At 28.5% G+C, this 22,338-nt stretch overlaps 1 protein-coding gene across 1 annotated transcript in view; it reads right to left on the bottom strand.

The window, feature by feature from the left end:
• LOC123294251 (LIM/homeobox protein Lhx1-like) overlaps positions 1 to 16,933 on the bottom strand; it is a 320,182-nt gene extending 303,249 nt beyond the window's left edge. Inside the window, exon 1 of the mRNA XM_044875370.1 lies at positions 16,686 to 16,933. Coding sequence (XP_044731305.1) covers positions 16,686 to 16,703 — 18 coding nt within the window. The 5' untranslated portion in view covers positions 16,704 to 16,933. The remainder of the gene's footprint in view (positions 1 to 16,685) is intronic.
• Positions 16,934 to 22,338: the final 5,405 nt, after the last annotated feature.

Genomic DNA, 22,338 nt, shown 5'->3' with positions numbered 1-22,338 from the left:
TGTATTTTCTCTACATATTCAAAAACTGGGAGAAAAATGAGTTGAACTTAAAGTATACCACATCGATGGGTACTTTCTAATAAAAACTGTAATTCCAAGAAAAAATATCTAAACTGAAGAAACTAAAATAGCGCAGGGTCAATATTTATAGATAATTGAGTGAAAAAAACCGTATGATAGACAGGGTTAATCGTGTATCCCAGTTTATTATGCGGTTTTTTTCCCTAACTTAGCATTAAATACTACTTAAATAATTATTTAATACCTTATATTTATAAAGAGTGGCCCAACACTGAAGTGCGTAATGCTGAGCGCACCATCTTCTGCGTTCTCTAATTCAAAAACGGTTCGACATACATTCAAAAGAAAAGTTCCAGACAAAATTTTTAGAAAATTTTATCTTCTACAACTTTTATAATAAATGTTAATACGATTGAAGGCAAAAGAAACGATATATTCCCAAAAAACAGATTTTCGAGACTTTTGACCTTGAATATCTAAAGACGCGCACGCGTGATCATATGTGACTTTTGAGACAACATTTGTACTATCATAAGAACGTTTTGTATAAAAATTCATCTTATTCTGTTAGATTCTGAGGTGAAACCCTAAGATGTTTGTAGTAAATAGATTTTGTTTAATAAATTCACAGTTATAAAATTGTACAGCCGTAAAACCGTGAAAATTCATTAAAATATGAAAAATAATATTACTGTTAATTAATACAATTAATATTTCATTAGTAGAGGAAAAGTGCTAATGGCCCCAAAGACCAAAATGATGGTATATAAATAAGTATAAATATCTGATCCAATCTGTTAATCAATTGAAATCGGTATCAAAAGAATAATAATTTAATTACGAAAAAAATGGTATAGACTTGCCTGCAAAAACTGTTCATGGAAATCATTGATTGAAATGAATTTAAGTAAAAGTAGCTATGAGCAATTTTGGATTAGAAAACTATGATAGACGTGTTTACAAATCAATAAAATTTTATAAAAAATATGTCTATGAGTCTTCAATATATTCTTCCCATAAAAGCTACGAAAAATCAGTTTTCAGTTATCTGATTATGTTGAAAAGTGCAAAATGAATTTTACAATACAAATGTAACATATACAGCATACGAAACAACCGCATATTAAAATAAACACAGATAACAGTATTACATAAAATTACTATTATAAGTTTTAAAATAAACTTATCGACTTTCGATAATATTATATGCTTACATAAGTTTCACATATAAACTTTATTTTAAAGTATAGAGTATAGTATAATATCGATGATATTAGCCACATATAAATATAGCTTACTGGGAAATTTTAACATGCTGAAAGTGGAAAAAACTAAAAAAACAGTTCAATCGTGAAATGGCCCATTCCTCAGGAATTCAGTTAAATTGAAATATAAGATTGATAAAAGTATACAGTATTTACTAAAAAAAAGGAAATTTGTTCACCTTGTGTTGAACATACCAAAAGTCAATACTGTTTAGAATTGACTTTGAATTATTTTTTAAGGAATTAAGAAAATGCAGGAGGATATACATAAGATCAAACTGACCTCTGTACACAAGTTCTTCTAAAACTCCTAACGCAATTATATATTAATATAAAATACTACGCTTTATTAACCATGTGGACTAACAAGTGAAATTTACAAAATTAGAAAAAAACCCGACAAATTTTTCGGGTACGGAACCCTAAACTCGCATTTGAAACATAACTAAGAACACTCTCAAATAAATTGTATTTTTCCTTAAAACCTTTTCTAAACTGAGCCGATTGAAGGATCATCGCCATTTTTTAGTTCTTTTGGGTTCGGCACCCCAAATTTGCACTTGAAACATACCTAAGGAATACTCTTCATTAAATTTTCTTTCAAACAAAACCAAAAAATCAATATTGGTTTATCCGTTTAGGCCCTACAATGCCACAGACAGACAGACAGACACACACACATAGCGGTCAAACTTATAACATCCCCTTTTTTTAGTTCGGGGGTTACAAATTATAAAACAGTAAATTATGTGTTCAGCATCCATAAAATAGAATAATTACAAAGATCAATTTAAAGAGTATGTATGCTTTAAATGTAACATTGAATTTTATATTGCAATTAAAATTATTTTTAAATTTTTTGTCGACATTTTGTTAAAAATAATTTTTTCTTGATTTTTTAAACCAGTGCTTCAATCTCATCAAATTAGCTTAGGCAGGTGTCAACCATTAATAAATTTCAAAATTGATCGGCTATAAAGTTAATAATATTGGATAAAAAAATTACTCACATTATCGGTAGGGTTATCGAATTGCTTTACTAAAACCTCAGCTCACAAATTCAACTCTAAGATATCACGATAGATTTTAATTAGCAAAAAATTTGTTTTTACCTTTATGTGACATTTATACATTTTGATTTCTCTCATTTATCGTAACAAATATAGAAAATGACTGACATAAAAAAGAACTAGAGAGAACTAAAGAAGTATATATATAAAATTCCCCTTTCAGAATTTTATGAACCGTGTGTACAATTAATACACAGCTATAAGTTTTACCTTCATGTATGTTGTAAATGCTCTCTAAAACTTGAAACAAAACTAATGAACTTATTAGTGGAAAATGTCGATAATAAAATCAGCTTATATGTATGTAACTAAACACTAACATGTCAAATTGCTTTAGGCATTCTAAAAACTATCAACCCGTTAAATACGATTTTCAAAATCATTTTAGAAACGGTAATGTATATTGTAAATATAGTAGGTAATATTTATATATACGTTATAATTATGTAAAATATTGAGACTATATTGGCTTTAAATTTTGATATTTTATAATATACAGTGTTTTGTTTGGATTATTACATATGTGTTCGTAGAAATTTTCGTGAATTTACATAAGCCAATAATTATAGATTGTGTGGTTGGTTATTAATTAAAAAAACTTTTAACAAAAAGAAAACCGACTTCAAAAGAAAAACTTTTCCAAAACAAATTAATATGCATTAAAAAGTAAAAAAATAACGATAATATAGTGTAGTTAAAATTATTTTATTTTTGGAGTCGGTGTCAGTCAAGGAAACAACTTTGACAGTACAGTTTGCTACATTAGCTTGGCTGACACCGACTCCAAAAATAACAATAATTTTAACTACATTATATTATCGCCATTTTTTTACTTTTAAGTGCAAATTTTTGGTTTTCTTTTTGTTAATGGTTTTTTTATTTTGTGATTTTTCGTGAATTGTGATGAAGTACATTAGCTAATTTGTCACTAAAAAAATAACTATTCCGATGGTTTTCTCATAAATGCCATTGTAAGAACTAGACTAAAATAAAATTGGACCACGCGGGAAGCACCAGCTTTCAAGTGGATAAAGAATCATCAAAATCGGTTCACTCAGTCAATAGTTCTGAGGTAACACACATTAAAAAACATACAATCGAATTGATAACCTCCTCCTTTTTTGTTTAAAGTCGGTTGAAAATAAAAATAAAGTACCATGAATAATACTTTGGATTAAAATCAATCATGTGAAATTGACTGAAATTCGAAGTCGTGGTAGATCTTCTTCTGACAAAAATTCCCTCCACTATACCCTGATTTGGTTGTAGTTTTAATAGAAGAATCTTGTTAAAATTTCAAAAATGATTGAATAATTTTGCAATAAACATTTTGCGACTAACATAGACTAAAAAATAAAGACTCCTTAAAATATTATTTCATTGTTAAAACCTAAAATTGTAAAAATATTATAACACCTCTTTGTTTCAGATTTCGGTTTAAAAAAACAGATTTCCACCAGAAAGTTAATCCAATGAATAAAAAAACTTTCTAAATCAGTTCTTTTTGTTTCAAAAACATTCAGTGTTTGGAATTTTTCTTTCGATAATGTAAAATGATTCGTAGAAATTCATAAAATCGAAATATTCTCTATTATAGAGACCTTTCTAAACAAATAAATATGAAACCCGTACTATTGATTGAAAAAATCTGATTTTCTATGCAACTTTTTGTGATATATCTTTTTTTTAACCCTATCTAACAAACTATATACCTTTACCTGGTTTACTTTACCTAAGTTTGGTATTTAAGTCTTAACTCAATTTTTGTATTTTTGTCAGACAGGATAATATTAGACTGATGTTCACTCTCCGTAATATTTCAATTATCCTATATTAAAAAGCCGTCAAGCTCTTTGGTTTAGAGGAAAAATTACTTTAAGGTTCATTATTATGTTTAATAACTTTCTTCTTTATTTTTGCCAAAATTTCTTCTTTGAAACCGTGATTTGCCTTGCTACTAGTTATAAAAAGAAGTCTTAGGATTCGTCGTTGCATAATGAACGTTTTGTGTCGCCTATTCGCGACTCCAAGAACCTATAGTTGGCACTTTATTGGTGGGGTTGAAGAGGGTATCTCCATGGTATAAGCAAATAAAAACCCTAGAACATATAATTTTTTTTTCATTTGCAATTAAAAATTGTCTATTTATGTCATTTAATTATTTGTTCTAAGATAATGCCTACACCCTGCTTTACATTTCATATTCTAATCAGCAGATGTCAGATCAGTATTTTGTATTCGCGAATTTTCAAATTTAGAAATATTTGCACCAGCAGTACTTGTTTAGTAAGTTTTAATAAATGTAATGTTCAAAAGTATGCAATATTTTTACAAACGATACAAAACAAATATATCATCTATTCATATTTATTTATTTTCGTTAAAAAACATATAACCTTCAGCGACAGAACAAGATGTTACTTGTAGCAACCATGTGATATGTCAAACATCAAGAATATTTTTATAAAAGTATGCGGTAAATGCATTCGTGGAAATTCTTTTTGATAGAATATATCAAAGAAAATTATATTTTAAGTAAATAGTTTGTGGAATGAAATGTATAGTGATACAAAAAAAAAAATTGAAAGAATAAAAACGTAGCGTTGCACATACTATACAAATTAAGAAGGTGGAAAAAGTTTCTTAGAGCACAAAAATTATTTATGCTATAAGAAACTTTATATACCATTTCGTTGTGAAATTTTGAGCTATCATTGTTTGTTTGAACAAAATAAAACTTTCTCTATAAATTGCCAGAAATAATTTTATATCTGTTTGATAGAATTTTACCAGAATTTTGGCTGGTTCGCAAATCAAAATGATATTAGCTCTAATATTTCTAAGTACACATTATTATTTTTACTTAATATCACGTTTACCTTAATGTTTCTTTAGAATTTATTATTTTATTTTATTGAAAAATGAAGTAAAAAATCGAAAGAAATTATCTACGCATAGGATGCTGCGTACTGGAAAATTGAGTTACCAAACTATATAATTCGATATTTCCCATATATTTTGTACTCCTTTTTGGTCTGTAAACCAACTTAAACTCAAAACGTATAAGGTAGATGTAGATCGTAAGGCTATTTAAATCCCACCAATAAGTCATTTAGTGGGGAAACTGGATAGTGGTTTGATTGAAATTACCACTAGATTGGACCAGCTCTCCTCTATTTAAATATTTTATTATTAAATTATTACAAAAAGAAATTTTAAGGAAATATAACATAAAAATATTGAATACTTAGAAATATTATTATTATAAACAATTAAACAAACACATTAAATATGAATTGCATTTACGTGAATGAGAGGGATTTTTAACCCTTAACATGACTCAAAGAGGCCCAGGCTCCTCCAATGAACACATTACATATATACACTTCATTCCGAGAATTTTAATTCTTATATTTCACAAAATACATTACGCTGCTGTTGGAACCGTAGGTCTCCATGAGAGCATGTTAATTTTAAATATAACTAGTTTTTGATAAATTGTTTTTTGACTATTTTTAGCCCTCGAATTAAAAAAAAAAAGAAGTGAAGTTTGACCACTATGTGTGTGTCTGTGACATCGTAGCGCCTAAGCGGATGAACCGATTTTAATCGTTCACAAAAAAAAACTAAAAAATTGGCGATGATCTTCATAATCCATTCAGTTTGGATAAGACATGACGTATAATTTTAACATATAAATAATTACAATGGAAATGAATAATTAAATAAACTTGGCTTAATTCATTTTGAAAAGTGAAATGGTAAAATAATTAGATAATTCAAAACAAAAATTCAAAAGAACAACAACTCAAAATTTTCAATTTGAATTAAAATATTTCCAAAAATTTGTCCCAAAAAATGATGGCTCTCTAAATATCCTTTTCATCTCATCTGATGTCCTTGACCTTGATAATAATTTAAGAAGGAGGGTAAGGTTTAAAGTGTTTATCTGTACGTCTGTGTGTTTCTCAGTGGCATTGTGGTAGCCCCTAAACGATCGAACCGCCTTGATTGAGAACATTTTATGACTAAGTTTCACAAAATCGGTTTACAAGGAATAAATCGCACTTGTCGGGGGTTCTTTAAATTTTGTAAATTTCACTTGTATACTCTATACATGAAATATATCAGAGTATCTTAAGTTTAGTCCCAAGTTTGTAACGGTTAAAATATAGATACTGGAAACAAAATTTTGGTTTAGGTGTTCATAAAATATAGGTGTTCACCTTAACAGTTCATTTTCGTGTGTCCGTTTGTCCGCCCGTGAACATTTCTAAATTAATTTTATTAACTTCCCAGTGGGAACTTATTGTAATGGGTCTGATTTTGCAAATTGAAAATTTTGACCACGTTTCAAGGCCTTTAGAGTCGGATAGTATGCTTTTTAAAAGGACGTCCGTGTGTGCACATGTATGCATGTATATGTTCAGATTCAATTTTCGCCTCGCGTATCTCGAGAACAAATGATGATATTGACATGGGACCAGTTTCATTTAATGCCTAATTATGTAACTTATTGTATAATTGTCATTATTATCACTTATCATTTATATAGCTGTAACGTCAGGGGGTGCAGGGGGCGAAGCCCTCCGCTGGGGAAATGAAAAATGAAAAAAATAATTGTTTACAATAAAAATAATAAAAACGATATAAGTTAATAAAAGTAATAATAATAATAGGGGATCAGGAATAGTTTAATTTTAATAAAAAAAAAGAAAAAAAATTAGCATGATAACGTCAAATAACGTATCAAATTTTAAAATAATAAAAATATTAAAACATATGATATTTTTTATCCTTTCCACTGGGAAGTTAGTCGTGTGGACCTTTCGGGTCGCACTTAGACCGCATTTTTATAAAAATAATACAAGCTCTGATATTTAACACTGTGATATTAAACGATTATATCATTTAGTTGATAACATATCTTGATTATTTATTTAACGAAAAGTCTAAAATTTCAACGAGTTTATACATTAATAGGTGTAGATGTGTAGACAGTAAAAAGCGAGTGATGTTAAGGGTTAACAATATGTTTATAATAAATATTTGTTTATGTAATATACATTTTTAATGACATTTCTATAAAGAATATGCATATATTTGTAGTACATGTTATGTTGAATTGACATTAAACGATTGCGGTCTCTTTGAAGTGTAATAGTTCAATAAATAAATTAATATTCAAAGAAAGGCACATATGGTGGAATAATACCTAAAAATAACTTGTAATTCATTGAATTACACGAAATTCTAATATTAGTTATATTCGAACAAAATTTTTAAAACAATTGAATAAATTAAATGAATACATATTTTATCATATTGTTATTGAATTTTGATAAAATATATCTCCTTTAGGACTTAATAAAAATATTTAGCTAGATTTATATAATCCTATATATTTAAACGAGCAATTATTGTATGTATATATTTAGAATCCCGGAAACGACTCCAACGACTTGCATGAGATAGTAGTTTAGGTTTTTGGGGCGAAATATCGATCTAGCAAGGTTTCATTTGTAGAAAACGTCGTTTTATCTCGGAAACTTAAATCTCAGAGACTGCTCCAACGATTTTTATAAAATTTAGTATGCAGGGTTCGCCCTGATAGCTCAGTTGGTTAAGGCGTTACCAATTCCGCCGTCGCAACAAAAATTAATTTAATTAATAGTTGTGATGGGCTGGTGTAGTGCATGATAAATGCATGAAGGAGGTGCACTCAGCTTCTGAAATTGAGGAGCTGATAAATGAAATTATCAGCGAAACAGGTGGTAAAACACATATTTTGGTATCACAATGGGCTCTATAGCCTAAGTTTGTCCTTCGTGGACAGCCAATATCACCAAACAATCTAACCTAACCTAGCCTAGTATGCAGAGGGTTTCGAAAACAAACAAAAAATAACGGCCAAAGCACGGTCATCCAGGTAACTATTATTGATTACCTAGATCAGTTTCGATTGCTCTGGCAATCCTCTTCAGTTGTATTATTTAAACCCTTAAAAATAAAAATAAATCACCAAAATGCGCTAAAAATAAAATAAAATAAATAAAATAGATTTGCAACGCCCTAAAACAAAAAATAAAGTATTAAAATACAATATTAATATTTTATTTTTTGTTTTAAGGAGTTGCAGATGTAGTATCTTATTTTGGTTATTTATTGTTATTTTTAAAATGTTTAAGTAATGCTACTGAAGAGGATTGCCAAAGCAATAGAAACCGATTTCGACAATTCGATTTCTTCAAATTTTTAAACCAGAATACTACCTTAAGTTATTTTCCAAATTTTATTGAATTGCTAAGAAAAATCATTTCAAAAGTGAACTATCTTACTTCGATACTATATTTTTTAACAGTTTAAACAGCAGGACCTTCTGAGCCAGTAAAAAAAACTTCATAACATTAACAATCCTATCACCTTAACGGCTACTGTAGTATTACCAACTTACGATTAATTAAAAATATACCAAAGCCAATAATAATTTTAGATTATGTAGAACGATTATAAATAACATTAAGTAGGTATTAACATATACCACATATATAGTGGTTTGTTAGCAATATTGTTAGCATATAATATCCATTAAATTTTATCTAAATTAGTCATTTAACGTGACGAACAATCTAACTAGTACCTATTCCACCTAACTAGGCATTTATGCTTGTGTTTCCCTACATCTAAAACGGTATGGCAAGGTATGTAAAATGGTTATTTTATATGAATATTTAGTAAAACTAATTTGTTGTTTAGATTTCACACAACGATTAAAAATATTAGTTTTTCGTACATTTATGTACATATTTTTTTAGAGTCATACCTTTGAAGTATGTATTGTGCCACTTTATTTTCGTACCTAGAAACTGACTAATTTGGGAGCTAAAATTGGTCACGTAGTCTGGTTTAAAATGACGATTTAAATTCGAGAATTTTACCACTTATGTCTATTAGAATACTGTAAGATATTATAGTTCCATTGTCTGCCAGTAGCATGTGATGTCATGGATAAATAATTTTTTAGAAATTCTAGCGAAGCTTACTTATAGTTGGTTAGCTTCACAATATGTCACAAGTTAAAAATTGTATTTTACTGTATTAAACTTAAAAACAACATTAATATCATTAAAAGCAACAAAGTGATATTTTTTTGAAAACAATAAAGCTGAGAATTCGAGTATTTATTAGTGTCACTCTCCTTCTAATATATTGTTGCTCAAAAGTAAATTATTGATAGAAACATTATTTAAAAAATTTGATTACGGTTCTTGATCATTTTTTGAATTTTTATATTCAGAAAAATAGAAGAAAATCGAAAAGCTATTTGAAATACTGATCAAAGTTGTATTCCTGCATTGTAAGAGATATTACAAAACTTAAAAGCTATATTTCCAATTTTGGTCGATCCTTAAAATCAAATATTGATAATTAATTATTTAAACTTATTGAAACTCAATATTCAGATTCCCTTCACTTTAATTTAACATTTTTATTTATCGAGTTTTTTAATTAGCCTTTGTCCTCTGAAGAATAAAAAAAGATCCTCTAGATGGCAGGATATGTTTGTACCCCCTAGTGTTTCCATTTAGCGGATCTTTTTTTAATCTTCTGAGTAAAAAGGCTAATTAAAGCATTATATTTTTTAAATAATACTAATAAAAATTTTTAATTAATTACATAAGACAAATTATTCCTTTTTTCTTTGAAGATTAAAAGATCCGCTAGATGGCAGCACTAGGGGAGGGGGTACAAATATATCCTGCCATCTAAAGGATCTCTTTTTAATCTTCAGAGGAAAAAGGCTAATTTAATAATTGATAATTATTGAAACTCAATATTCAGATTCGCTTCACTTTAACTTAACATTTTTATGGATCTTTTTATTTAACTTTGTTATTTTGGATTTTGGAAAAAATATACCGGAAAAAATAGATCTATTTTCTTGATTAAATAACTTAAAATTTTCTAAAATTTGATTTTAGTAATTTTTCTAGCCATAATTGAGAAGTTCTAAATTTTGTTGTGGCTTTCTCTTTACACTGTTTGCACAATTTTGCACATAATCAACTGGCATCCAGATTCAATTTGAGGAGCCTATACAATTTAGCAAAATTTTAAATTGATAAAATCGGATAAATAGGTACGTACACGTAAACAACAATGAATGCTGTTTTTTTTTTCGAATTTTCGAGGTAAACACAATAATTTTTCACCAGAAATAAATTAGTTCACTGAATTAAAAAAAAAAAAAAAAAAACAAAAACAAAGAAGTAAAAATTCACGTACAGCAAATATTTATACTCGTAAAAAAAAGAATTTAAAAAAATGCAAAGTTGTCAAATTTTAAATAATACACACGCATGTACGAATATGTATACCTTCCACATAACATATTAAACGCACTGGTAAAATTTTTATCATCACAGACTCACAGATTTTATTTTACTAGAAAAGACACTTTGTGAATTTTTGAAGAAAAAACTTTCCTATTAGTAGAAAATTACATTTTTCATGTAATGCAAAAATGTTATTATTTCTTTGAAAATTTTATATAGTAATAATAGGCCAAGCTAAACATCAATTCGATCATTTTTAGGGGTAAGAAACAAAATTTTTTAGAAAACGAAGTTGATGCAAAATATTATCTTTCTTGTCTTTTTTTAACATAAAAATACTATGATAGTTATTCGCCGGGTGAAAAACAATCACCCTGTATTATATAAATTAAAATTTGATAAATATCAGTAATTAGTGGCTGTAATTACAGAACTGCCTATAGTTCAACACATACATATCTGACACATGTGTTTACAGTGAAACCCGTGGAGTTTTGCATTATGTGCACAAAACACATCGCTGACGAATTTTTTGAATATTTCACTTAACACTTCACTTTCACTTGTTAAAATAAACAGAAGACAGAGAAGAACAGTAAGTTTGGTAATTGAGCATTTAGGTGTTGGCAGGGTGTTGAGTTTATGGAAATCTTGGATTCTTTGATTTTCATGTCTTTCAAGTCACCACGAACACAATACATACATCTATAGCAGAAAATACGCAGCTTTTTGGACATTTTCAAACTTAATAAATTTGACACTGAGGTTATATTGCCAAAACACTTCAAGAAGTTTTGATATCATTATTAATTCTCCATTCAGTTGCTTTGTCCTTAGTTTGATTTGCCATTTTATATCGAATAGACTCACACCAGAGCAACCGTTGCAAATTATAGAAATTTTTGGTTGCTAATTGGCGTCCAAGATTGTAGATCGAATCCCATTAGCTTTTTATCTTTGAAGATGATGTTAAGTCACTTATCTACGCCAGTAAACCAAAGACGGTTAAACAGTTTTAGTATCACATTCGGAAAGTTATTACCGAAATACGACCCCAATCAGAGCAAAAAATATGTGAAATCGAACACGACTGATATATTACGAAAATCTTATCCAAACATTAAAAGGGTAAAAATATCTTCCCTATAAAACCAGTTCCATTGATATTAAAAAATATTAAATAAATACATATAGGTAATCTATTCAATCTATAGTGTCAAGGAGGTAGCGTACCAAGACGCAAATAATTATATATATGTAGTTGCCATGGATATGACACATACACACAAACACAAAGCATACTTCTCATTGTTACGTGACGATTTTTGCACCAGTTTGTTCACCATGGCAAGCCGCCATTCAGGAACTTCGTTCCAACAAGGAAAAAAAAAGACGGTTTCGGAAAATTGCTACTTAAGAGTTTCACTGTATTATTATAGTTTTTTAGCATCCCTATCATAATTAAAAATTGTAACTAGGTAATGAAAAATCTAGATTTTATAATATATGAGTTAGTAGTTCATTATTTCATTTAGGTAGGTAGGTATATGGGGGTAGAGTAGCAATGTGATATGTAGGCTATTTATAATTTCATCAATTAAACTTTGACATGCATTTGAATAATAAATAATTTTCATTTGTTATTTGTATACCGACTTCAAAAATAAGAATTAATTGTGCCTTTAGAAGCACAATTTTTGTTTTATGTTATGGGTAATTATTGATTGCTTGCCAACAGCCGAAAAAAAAAAACTAATTCCGTATTCGTAAAAAATAATGTTTGCTAGCCTTAATTTCGTTTGTTTTCGTAATTCCACTCTCGTGTGCAACTGAAAATTTATTACACCCGCATAATACTATATAGCAGGTGTAATAGGTACTAGGTACTGCGAAGATAGGTACTATCTTCGAACAATTTTAAAAGTGTGAAAATTTTTTACAATTTATATTGTAGTCTTTAGGAGGTTACGGGTTCGAATCCAGGCAACGGCAGTGTGAGCAATTATTATTACTGGGGCGGTAAAATTGATCACACTGTCTTCGCTTGTATAAAAACGACGTAACCGACTCTACCCACATCATACGAATTGAACTCTATATTGGGTGGCCTCTGTTGTAGATAGATATCTGAAAAACGGAGATTAAGCCCCATTATTATTATTATTATTGTAGTTTTTGTGGCCAATATGATTAAACTGTTTTTTATCAAATTTCAGTCTTTACTGTCTTGACGTTTGTTTTGATATCGGTTTCATTTCTTAACCAAAACGAACATATTTTAATAAAATGCATGATTTGTTAAATATATTTTTATTTATGTGATGTATGATACGGTAACTAGAATGTATTTATTACCGAATGAAAATTTACTCTACTGAGTTAATTGTAGAAATAGCCTATATATAAAAAGTGTTGAATATCAATGCTTAACTTATTTTTTTAATAAATGGGATTAAAAAAAAAAAAAAAAACAAAATAATTTGTAAATCACCATTTTGAAATTTCAAAAATTTTTCAAATGGTTTTTAATAAAATAATTTTCCTTTTTTGGAATCTAAATGCTTTGCGAATTTTTAAATAAAAAATATTTTTACAAAAAATTGACTCTTTTGACCCCGCAAAATGGTATTCCGATTTGATTTGTATGAAATAAGAAGACCCATCTTCTACAGTTTTCGAGAATGATCATGAGATAGAAACTGAAAATTTGTTCTAATTTTCATTCTTATCGGAAAATTAGGATGTTTATAAGAAAATGGTTAACACAAAAGTTGATTATTATTTTTATTAAAAACATTTTTATATTTAAACTTTTCTTCGATCTTTTGACCAATTTGCCAGTTTACGTATCACATTTACCGTCAGGAATACAACATAAAAATTTCAGTTGCAGATAAATGAAAATGGTCTAATTTAGTAATTTTATATACCTACCAAAATTTTGTTTGTCAATTCCTGATTTTTTGCAATACTTTTTGAGATATATTTTTTTTTGTACTTGTGCGAAATGATAAATTTCTGAACGATTTTGCCATTTAAAGATAAATTTCTGAAATTGTTTCGGGAAAGTACCCCTTGTATACGATTTGAAGCAATATCTCAGATAAGTACTACATTTCTATGGGTAAGATAAAAGTATTTGAGAATAGTTTTAATTCGCTGATTAGTAATTGATTATTGCGATTCATGCAAAGAATATGAAGAGCAATGTTAAACACAAAAACAATTGAAAATAATTTTTTTATAAATGGAAGACAATTTTTGCTTCAATTTTCTACAGTTTTCTTAAAATTTTGTATTGTTAGAACGTTTTCCAAAGTCGATCATTTAGAGACACTTTATATAAAATTAAATAAATACTATTTGTACAAAAATGACACAGATCCATTGATTTTAATTGCAAAATATGAGTAAAACAATTAAATAAAATTTGATAATTAACCATCAACCACTACAAATCAATTTTATAAACAACAAAATTATTTTAATTAGTTAAAATAATTTTTTAGTTTTATTAATTAAATTTAACCTCAAATACAAACAATATTATTACATACTCGTATAATGAGTTTCGAAGCATTTTTTCAATTATTATTACTTTTTAAATCTGAGCTATATTAATACAGTTTTAATTCGTTTGAAATCAAATCAGCCAATTTTTTTGTAACCGAATTTCTGTCGTTTTAAACTAATTCAGCAATTTTTTCTCTAGAAAATCTGACAAGAGTATTTTCTTATAATAGATACAAAATTTGAAAAAAATTATTATAGTCAAGTACTATTAGGTTTTTACCTCGGAACCCAGTTATAGTGAATGGATTTTGATTTTTCTGGATTTTCTGAATTTTTTATACTAATAAGTAAAAATTTTACCTATTGAAAGTTTCCGTTTTTATACCCTGTGTATATGATATATTTATCAAGTTATACTAATTTAAATCCCAAGTTTATAACGCTAAGAAATATTGATGATACGAATAAAATTTCGGTATAAGTGTTCATAAAATCACCTTATAAGTCCGGTTGTCCGTACGTGCCAATGATCCGCCGGTGATCACGATAACTCAAAAACGATAGGAGATATCAAGCTGAAATTTTATAGTGTGCTCAGGACGTTTAAAGTAAGTTTGAGTTCGTAAATGAGCAACATAGGTGAATTGGGTCTTCGGACCCATAAGACCCATCTTGTAAACCGTTAGAGATAGAGCAAAAGTTAAAATAGAAAAAATGGTCCTTATGTTCCCACTGTTTACCCGTGGAGTTTGATAAATATTTCATATACACAGGGTATAAAAACGAAAGCGGAAGATTTCAATAGGTAAACTTTTTACTTATTAGTATAAGCAAATCAGAAAATTCAGAAAAATCAAAGACCATTCACTATAACTGGGTTCTGGCATTTTTGATTTATAATGGCTATTTGCACTCGAGTATTAACAAAATCTCTTTTTTATCTGCTAAAATTGTCTACATAAATATTATACAAATATACATGCTTAGTTTAATTATAACAATTTTTTTTAAACAATATGCGCATAATATATAGATACAAACATGTACATTAAATTCGAATAAATTGAAAAAAAAAACCTACTCTGAAGTCTTGCAATAGCGTGTCAAATGTCTACCAATATAGATTGCTTCTATTGATTAATATTCATTGAAAACGGTTTTAAAATAAGAAGATAATTGGGATGATGCTGAATGAATTTTTTTTTTATCTTTTCGGGTGTTGAATTCTCACAGCACGGACAGAAATATAAAGATTTTTTTAAATTTCTAGAAGTACGCAAAATATGGAACGTTTATAAATCCTTATTAAACATAGATACGTTAAAAGTGCACTTCTTAAAGTGTCGGGTCACGAACTCTTTAAGAAATTCACTTTTTTTGCTCACACTTCTTAAGTAAAAGTCCATGTCCACTATAAATGTTATAAATTTTTAAAATTATACCAGCGATAAAAATACTTTCCATCAATTAGATTTATCAATCCCTGTTTTTTATGAATTACAGTTGGACTTTTCTACTCACTTTTGATGTTTGATCTGAAACTGTAGTCTGATCAATAATTCAATCAATATTGCAGTTTCATCTTCATAAAATAAATCATTTGTTGGAAATACCATTTTGTGCCAAAATAAATAAAAAAGTTGTCCGGCATATCCATCAGCGGGAATATTATGTATATTAATGACCAAACAGCTTAGAAAAGAACTCCAAATTTTTGTTATTAGCATAAGGAAGTTTTTGACATTGGCACTGGAACTGATTTATATTTTACAAGTCACCACTTAAAATATTTATAAGTTTCTTGTAAAACTTGAGCCTTAAATAGTTAAATTAAACTCACCTATCTGTTTACTATTTTCAAAAAGATATCCTCGTTATCACTATTCTAGAAAACTTAACACAATATAAAAGTTTCAAAACTGTTTTTAATTTGAATTTTGCAGGTACTCCTCCTAATTAAGCTCTTTTTGTGTCTCCTTTATGAAACATTTCAATTATGCAGGGTTTTAAATAAGAAATTATAATATAGGTCAATATAATTTATAGAATTTTTCTTCGTTTTCAAAAAATCTATGTTGTTCAAAACATTTCCCCTTAGATTTTTTTTTTTAATTTTCGTAAATTATTTTCTGTTGAACCATAATGCAAAATTTTGAATAAATTATATTATTTTTTGTTTTTTATCTGGCTATAAAGAAGTATGGATTTTTATTTTTTTTAAATCTTCATGCCACTTCAAAAATATCCTTCATGGTCAAATCCACAGTATTATGCCTTTTAATTTCCCCAAAAACTTTTATTTGCAGATCATTTTTCATTTATGTTCTGACACTGCTGTCAGGTGGTAAATTTTTTAGATACCTTTTCTTATTTTGATAACACACCCTATCATAAATCTGACCTGTTTAAAGAAAACAGGTCAAAACTCCAATTTGAAAAAGAACACAAATCATATTTTTTAAATATCAAAATAAACCTACCTGATTCGAAGATATCATGTGAAAAATGAAAACTTAATTTTAAATTAAAATAAATATTTGAACCCAAAAATAATCAAAAATGTCATTACAAAACACGGTTACATTATCAAAATTCAACAATCAATAAATTATTATCAACTAAGAGTCTATGGTTATACTCCCACGTGGTCGAATATTACGCGAAAGAATGTATAATATATACGACGTATATACAATTTACCGCCAAGCAAGTCAGTGCACCATCAGAGGCTCTCTCGTAACATGATAGTGTTTGATACTGACGACGTCGGTCGACATCTTCATCCAGAAGGCCTCGTGGTGGCAGGTGTTACCGCTGTGACGTCAACACGACCATGAGGCGGCATCAGTAACATGGATTGGCGGCGGTGATACTATTGGGGCGGTACACTAAGTACATCGCGACGGCGTGCCACTAGTATAGAGGCGTCTAAATATAATGATATCACCTCATCAGGGCGGATGACAATCGCCTTGAGATGAATATTTGTAATGTCTCAGTTGTTGAATTTTACTCCGGAGCACCTGCAAGTCTGTTCGAACAGCAGCCGCCCCTGAAGATGATGCCATCTAATGTTTGTTTGTGCATATTTCATTGTGTCATATTTTAATGTATCCAATGATAACTTCGTAGTTGGGTTTGGCTTAGAGATGTGTAATTTTTTATTTTTTATCAATTTTTTGTAATAATGTAATTATTTACCTGATGGAAACGTTTGCTTTTGAAAATTGTGTCATACATATTAAATTAATGTCATTTATATTCAAAGTTGACTTTATGTTTATTTTTCAACTTTTATGATTTAATTTTTTGAAAAGAAATTTTCAGAGAAACTTTTGTCCCATATTTGGCACAAAACAGTTTACAACCGCTGAGCCCAATTTATACATGGAAAAAATTTTTCTTAAATTTTGAGTTGAATAAGAAGCTGATAATTTGAAAATTAAAAAACAAGTTTACTGAGTATTTTTTCGAATTTTCCCTTATTTGAGACAAAAATATCAAAGGTAGTGATTATCATCGTCTAAAATGTAAAACGAATGCCCCATATTTAGGACAAAAGTTTTTTATGGATGTAAAAGAAAGATTCACGAGAAAATTCGTTCTTGAAAATTAAAGCTGACCTAGGGATATGCCTACAATTTTATATCTTTTTAAATTTTTTTCTGCTAGCTGATCAGATGCGCGGATAATTAAGAAATAAATACCTTTCTAATCCCAATGTATAACGATAGATTGAAGCTATAATGGAAAATCGGAAAACATTTCTGAGAAAAAATAAGAAAAATTTCCTCCCAGATTTTAAGAGCAGTTTGACCCTAAAATTGTAATATCCTTTGCAGGTATCTGCAGGTTGTTGTTCTACAGTAATATTTTTATTTCGCGTCTATGGATTACTAACCTCAAAAAATGTGGAAATTTTTATAAATTTCTATTTGGATAAAAAATCATTTTGTAGTTATTTTGCCCCAAAAAATGCAAAAATATCGGGTTCCTTTAACATTACATGTAGTATTTGACTTACCGGATAGATTTGTATATGAAGGGTGTTATTTCGGAGAAATTTCTTTTGTCGATTCTTCGATAATTTTTGGTCTAATCGCAAAATTAACCAGATTTTGACGTCTGCGGATTCCTTACCGTAAGTAAGGTAAAAAACATAAAAATCTGTTTCATTTGAGGATCTGATAACTTCTTTTCGAAATAGGTACTACCAGAATCAAAAACTACGGATCGAATCTGAAATAGATTTTTCTATTTCTAGATTCAAAATTACCTCACAAGCCTATTTTATCAAATCCGAAAACAAATTTATGTGGCGATTTTCTTCATTTTTTTTTTTAAAATACCCCTTAAAAGAATTTTAAAAATCGGGAAACATTTTGTATTCTACACTTGGATAAATCATTTTCTGGAATATTATGATCCAAAAAATGCAAAAATATAAGTGTGTTTGGGTTTAGCATCGCTCTCAGATAAAATATTTTCGAACCGTTTTCTATCATTTTCTTTCTACAATCAGTGAAAGTAGTGTATATACATTAGGGCCCAGAAGAACATATACGATATATTTTGTTAAATGTTATGACTTGAATATAATAAAAATGTTATCTTTATTTGTTTGGAAACATTAAGATCGAAACTTTTACTTCGAATATCGATAAAAATAACTGTAATAAAATATTATATTTATGTGGTAGATAAAATTGTAACTTGAAAGTGTGATAAAAAATTATGATAACATAATGCTATGTGAAAAATAAAATAAAAAATTGATTGGTGCCAGCTGCAACGTAGCAAATTTTCGTAATGAGATTTTAGCGTGTTCCAGAAATTCAAAATCCGTTGGATAGAGCTTGTGAACTAGTCAAAGAAATTAATAATTTTCGCCACTAAAATTTACGTTTTCACCTGTAAAAGTTACAAGAAATGTTTTAGAAACCAAAAATATTGCTTTTTGAAAACATATTTTGCTTGAGTAATTTAGGTACTTTTTGATTTGGCATATTCGTTGCATATGTGCTTTGACTGTGTATATACTTGCTTCCATATTTTTATGCCTTTATAATTGCTTATATATTTATGAAATTTATACCTACGTATACTAATTTTTTATTCCAAGTTTGTAACGCTTAAAAATAATGATCATACGAATCAAATTTTTGTATAGTTGTTCCTAAAATCACTTATTATTAAATTCCGTTTGTCTATCCGTGCGAAGTTAAAAATGTTCCTTTGTCAAAAATAAACAACTTTTGTTTGAAAAATTTTTTTGAATATGTCTTTTTTTTCCCGTGAGGGCGCATATAAGGGCAAAACTTTGGTGTCGATTTCCTCCAAAACTAAATATAGGGAGTCGAAAATTTTTTGGTGTCGCCATAAATGTGTTACCGCTATAATTTATTAAAAATAATGCAAACACTGACCATTAATACCTACAGTCTATACCAGAGCCTTCCAATAATTAACTCAGTCAATTGTTGGTTTTCACTTAATTACGTTTAATTTAGTTTTTTTTTTTCGGTTGATTAGACATATTCATTTAAAGTTCAAATCCATGGAATTTTTTTATAGTTCAACCAGTATAGTAAGTCTCTGTAGAATACTTCTTTTTATTCCACTACGGCACGGCCCAAATAAGGGTTATGAAGAATTCGCATTTTTGTATGTTAAATATCTGAATGGTTTGATTTTTTCAGTAGTCCCCGTGGCATCAAAGCTACATAAATTCATTTCAAATTCAATATTCAGAAGATAAAATTCTTAGACACCCGGTTAGCACATTTTTCTAACAATCGAATATTGCGTTTTTATTTTTCAGTAATTTATATTCAAAAACTAAGCGTCTAGAGAAAAAATCCAAAATTCCACTATCAGTACAAAAGCAATAGCTCCATTTCCTTCGGAAATTCTCTAATTTGCATCCAAGTACCAATGTTGCTTAACTTTAACAAGCATGAATATAAAGAACTTTAGAATTTATTATATACACAATTTGGTCTAATATTTTAGTTTATTATTTGTATTAACCCGTTATCAAAATGGATTACAAATTAATAAATAGAACTGATAGAAAACTGGAGTACTGGCATCAACTTTTTCATTTTAATATTATGAATACAAAATAATTTTATTAATAAATTAAAATATAAAGCCATTAATTATAGTTAATAACACTCTAGGTATATAGCAAACAATTTATTAAAATATTATCTATATAGATAATAATAAAATGATATTCATATTATTATTTTTAATTAAATAAAACCAAAACTGTTATTAATTACCTAATTATCCAAAAATAAACAATACCTTATTATATATTTATTAATTTAAATAATATAATAAATACGTTTTATATGTCCATATATACTGGGTGGGCCATTATAATCTATCCACCAAAATATCTCGTTCTGTAGTTAACCAATCAAAAAAAAAAACCCCATGGGAAAGTTTCAGAGTTTGATGGAGGAAATCATGTTCCAACATCAGATTGAACCCAGTTCTCCGGGTTTCTTAAATGTCAATTTATATCCTAAACAGTAAGAGATAGATTAACACATTAAATAAAACAAGTGAAAACAAACAATTGACTGAGTTAATTGTTGAAATACCATGTATAGGCAGTGTTGATAACTCTGTCACATTTCACATACATACATATCTGACATATTTAACTGATATTCTCATATAATGCGCAAGTGTTGATGCGCACTCGTTTGTTTTTTTGACGTCACGTAAATAACAAAAGATACTCACTTTGATATTAATACATACTATAAAATTTGTACCTAATAAACGCCCTCGTGGGTAAACAGTGATGTTAACAAAAAAATGTTTCAAACAAAAGTTGTTTATTTTTTTGTAAGGAACATTTTTTACATTTAAACTTTTATTCTATCTCTAACGGTTTACAAGATGGGTACTACGGACCCATGACCCAATTGACCCATGTTGCTCATTTACGAACTTGACCTCACTTTTTACGTCCTAAGCACGCTGTAAAAATTTCAGCTTGATATCTCTATTCGTTTTTGAGTAATCGTGACCACAGACGGACGGACGGACGGCCGGACGGACGGCCGGACGGACGGACGGACAACCGGAAATGGATTAATTAGGTGATTTTATGAACACCTATACCAATTTTTTTTTTGTAGCATCAATATTTTTAGGCGTTACAAACTTGGGACTAAACTTATAATACTATGTATATTTCATATATACATGGTATAAAAAGTTGATCCTCGTAAAAAAAACTAGCAATTTTTTTGAAAAAATGTTTTCGAAAAAAGTCATCTCACGAAGTAAATGCTACTTAAAAATGTGTTATTATTGCATGTAGTCCAAAGAAAAAAAAGCTAACTTTGGAAAAATGTTTTAGCCAAAAGTTGTCCAGGATAATAGAGAACATTCGCCACTGTCCATGAATTTGACCCACAAATATCGATAAACTATTTTTAAACAGCATTTCCTCCTAAAGCTAACGTTTTTAAAAAAAAAGCTTTTAGCAGAAATTGTAAACTTTTTTTAGAAGATCAACTTTCAAATTTAAAATGTTTCTATCTCTTACCGTTTAGGATTTAAATTGGCCATTAAAGTATCATGAAGAACTAGGCCCACTATGATGTCAAAACGCAATCAAACTCTGCAACTTTTGTTTAAGTTATTTTTTTATTGGTTAAATGCATAAATGCATAACAAGATATCCAAGTGTAGAGATTAAAATCGTCCACCCAGTATATTGACATTGATAAAAGTACTACGTTAGAAGAGTAGAATGAGATAGAGGATACAAATCTAGAAAACATAAAAATCATTTGTAGTTATTGGATCCGATCAACCACTAATGAAAGGAGCTTTTTCTTATATAAGGTTATGTTAAAGAAATCGTGGAGCAGTACTGACACTCAGCTGGAGGTCTTAGACTCGATTAATATTAGTCAAATTTTATTTATCAATAGTTTTTCTTCTTATAGGCCAGCAAACATGCTCACTAAAAATTGATAACCATTGTTGTTGACAATCGAGATGAATGGTTTTACAGTTCAAAAATTTTAACTTTGATTCTTTAATGAAAATTTTCAAATTTAGCATTTTTAAACTTTGAACATAAATACCCCCGTAATCGTT

The sequence above is a fragment of the Chrysoperla carnea genome, chromosome 2 (assembly GCF_905475395.1).
Source record: "Chrysoperla carnea chromosome 2, inChrCarn1.1, whole genome shotgun sequence".
In the NCBI taxonomy this organism is placed as follows: domain Eukaryota; kingdom Metazoa; phylum Arthropoda; class Insecta; order Neuroptera; family Chrysopidae; genus Chrysoperla; species Chrysoperla carnea.
Note: the sequence above shows the minus strand (reverse complement) of the source record. Positions and strands in the feature narration are given on the sequence as shown.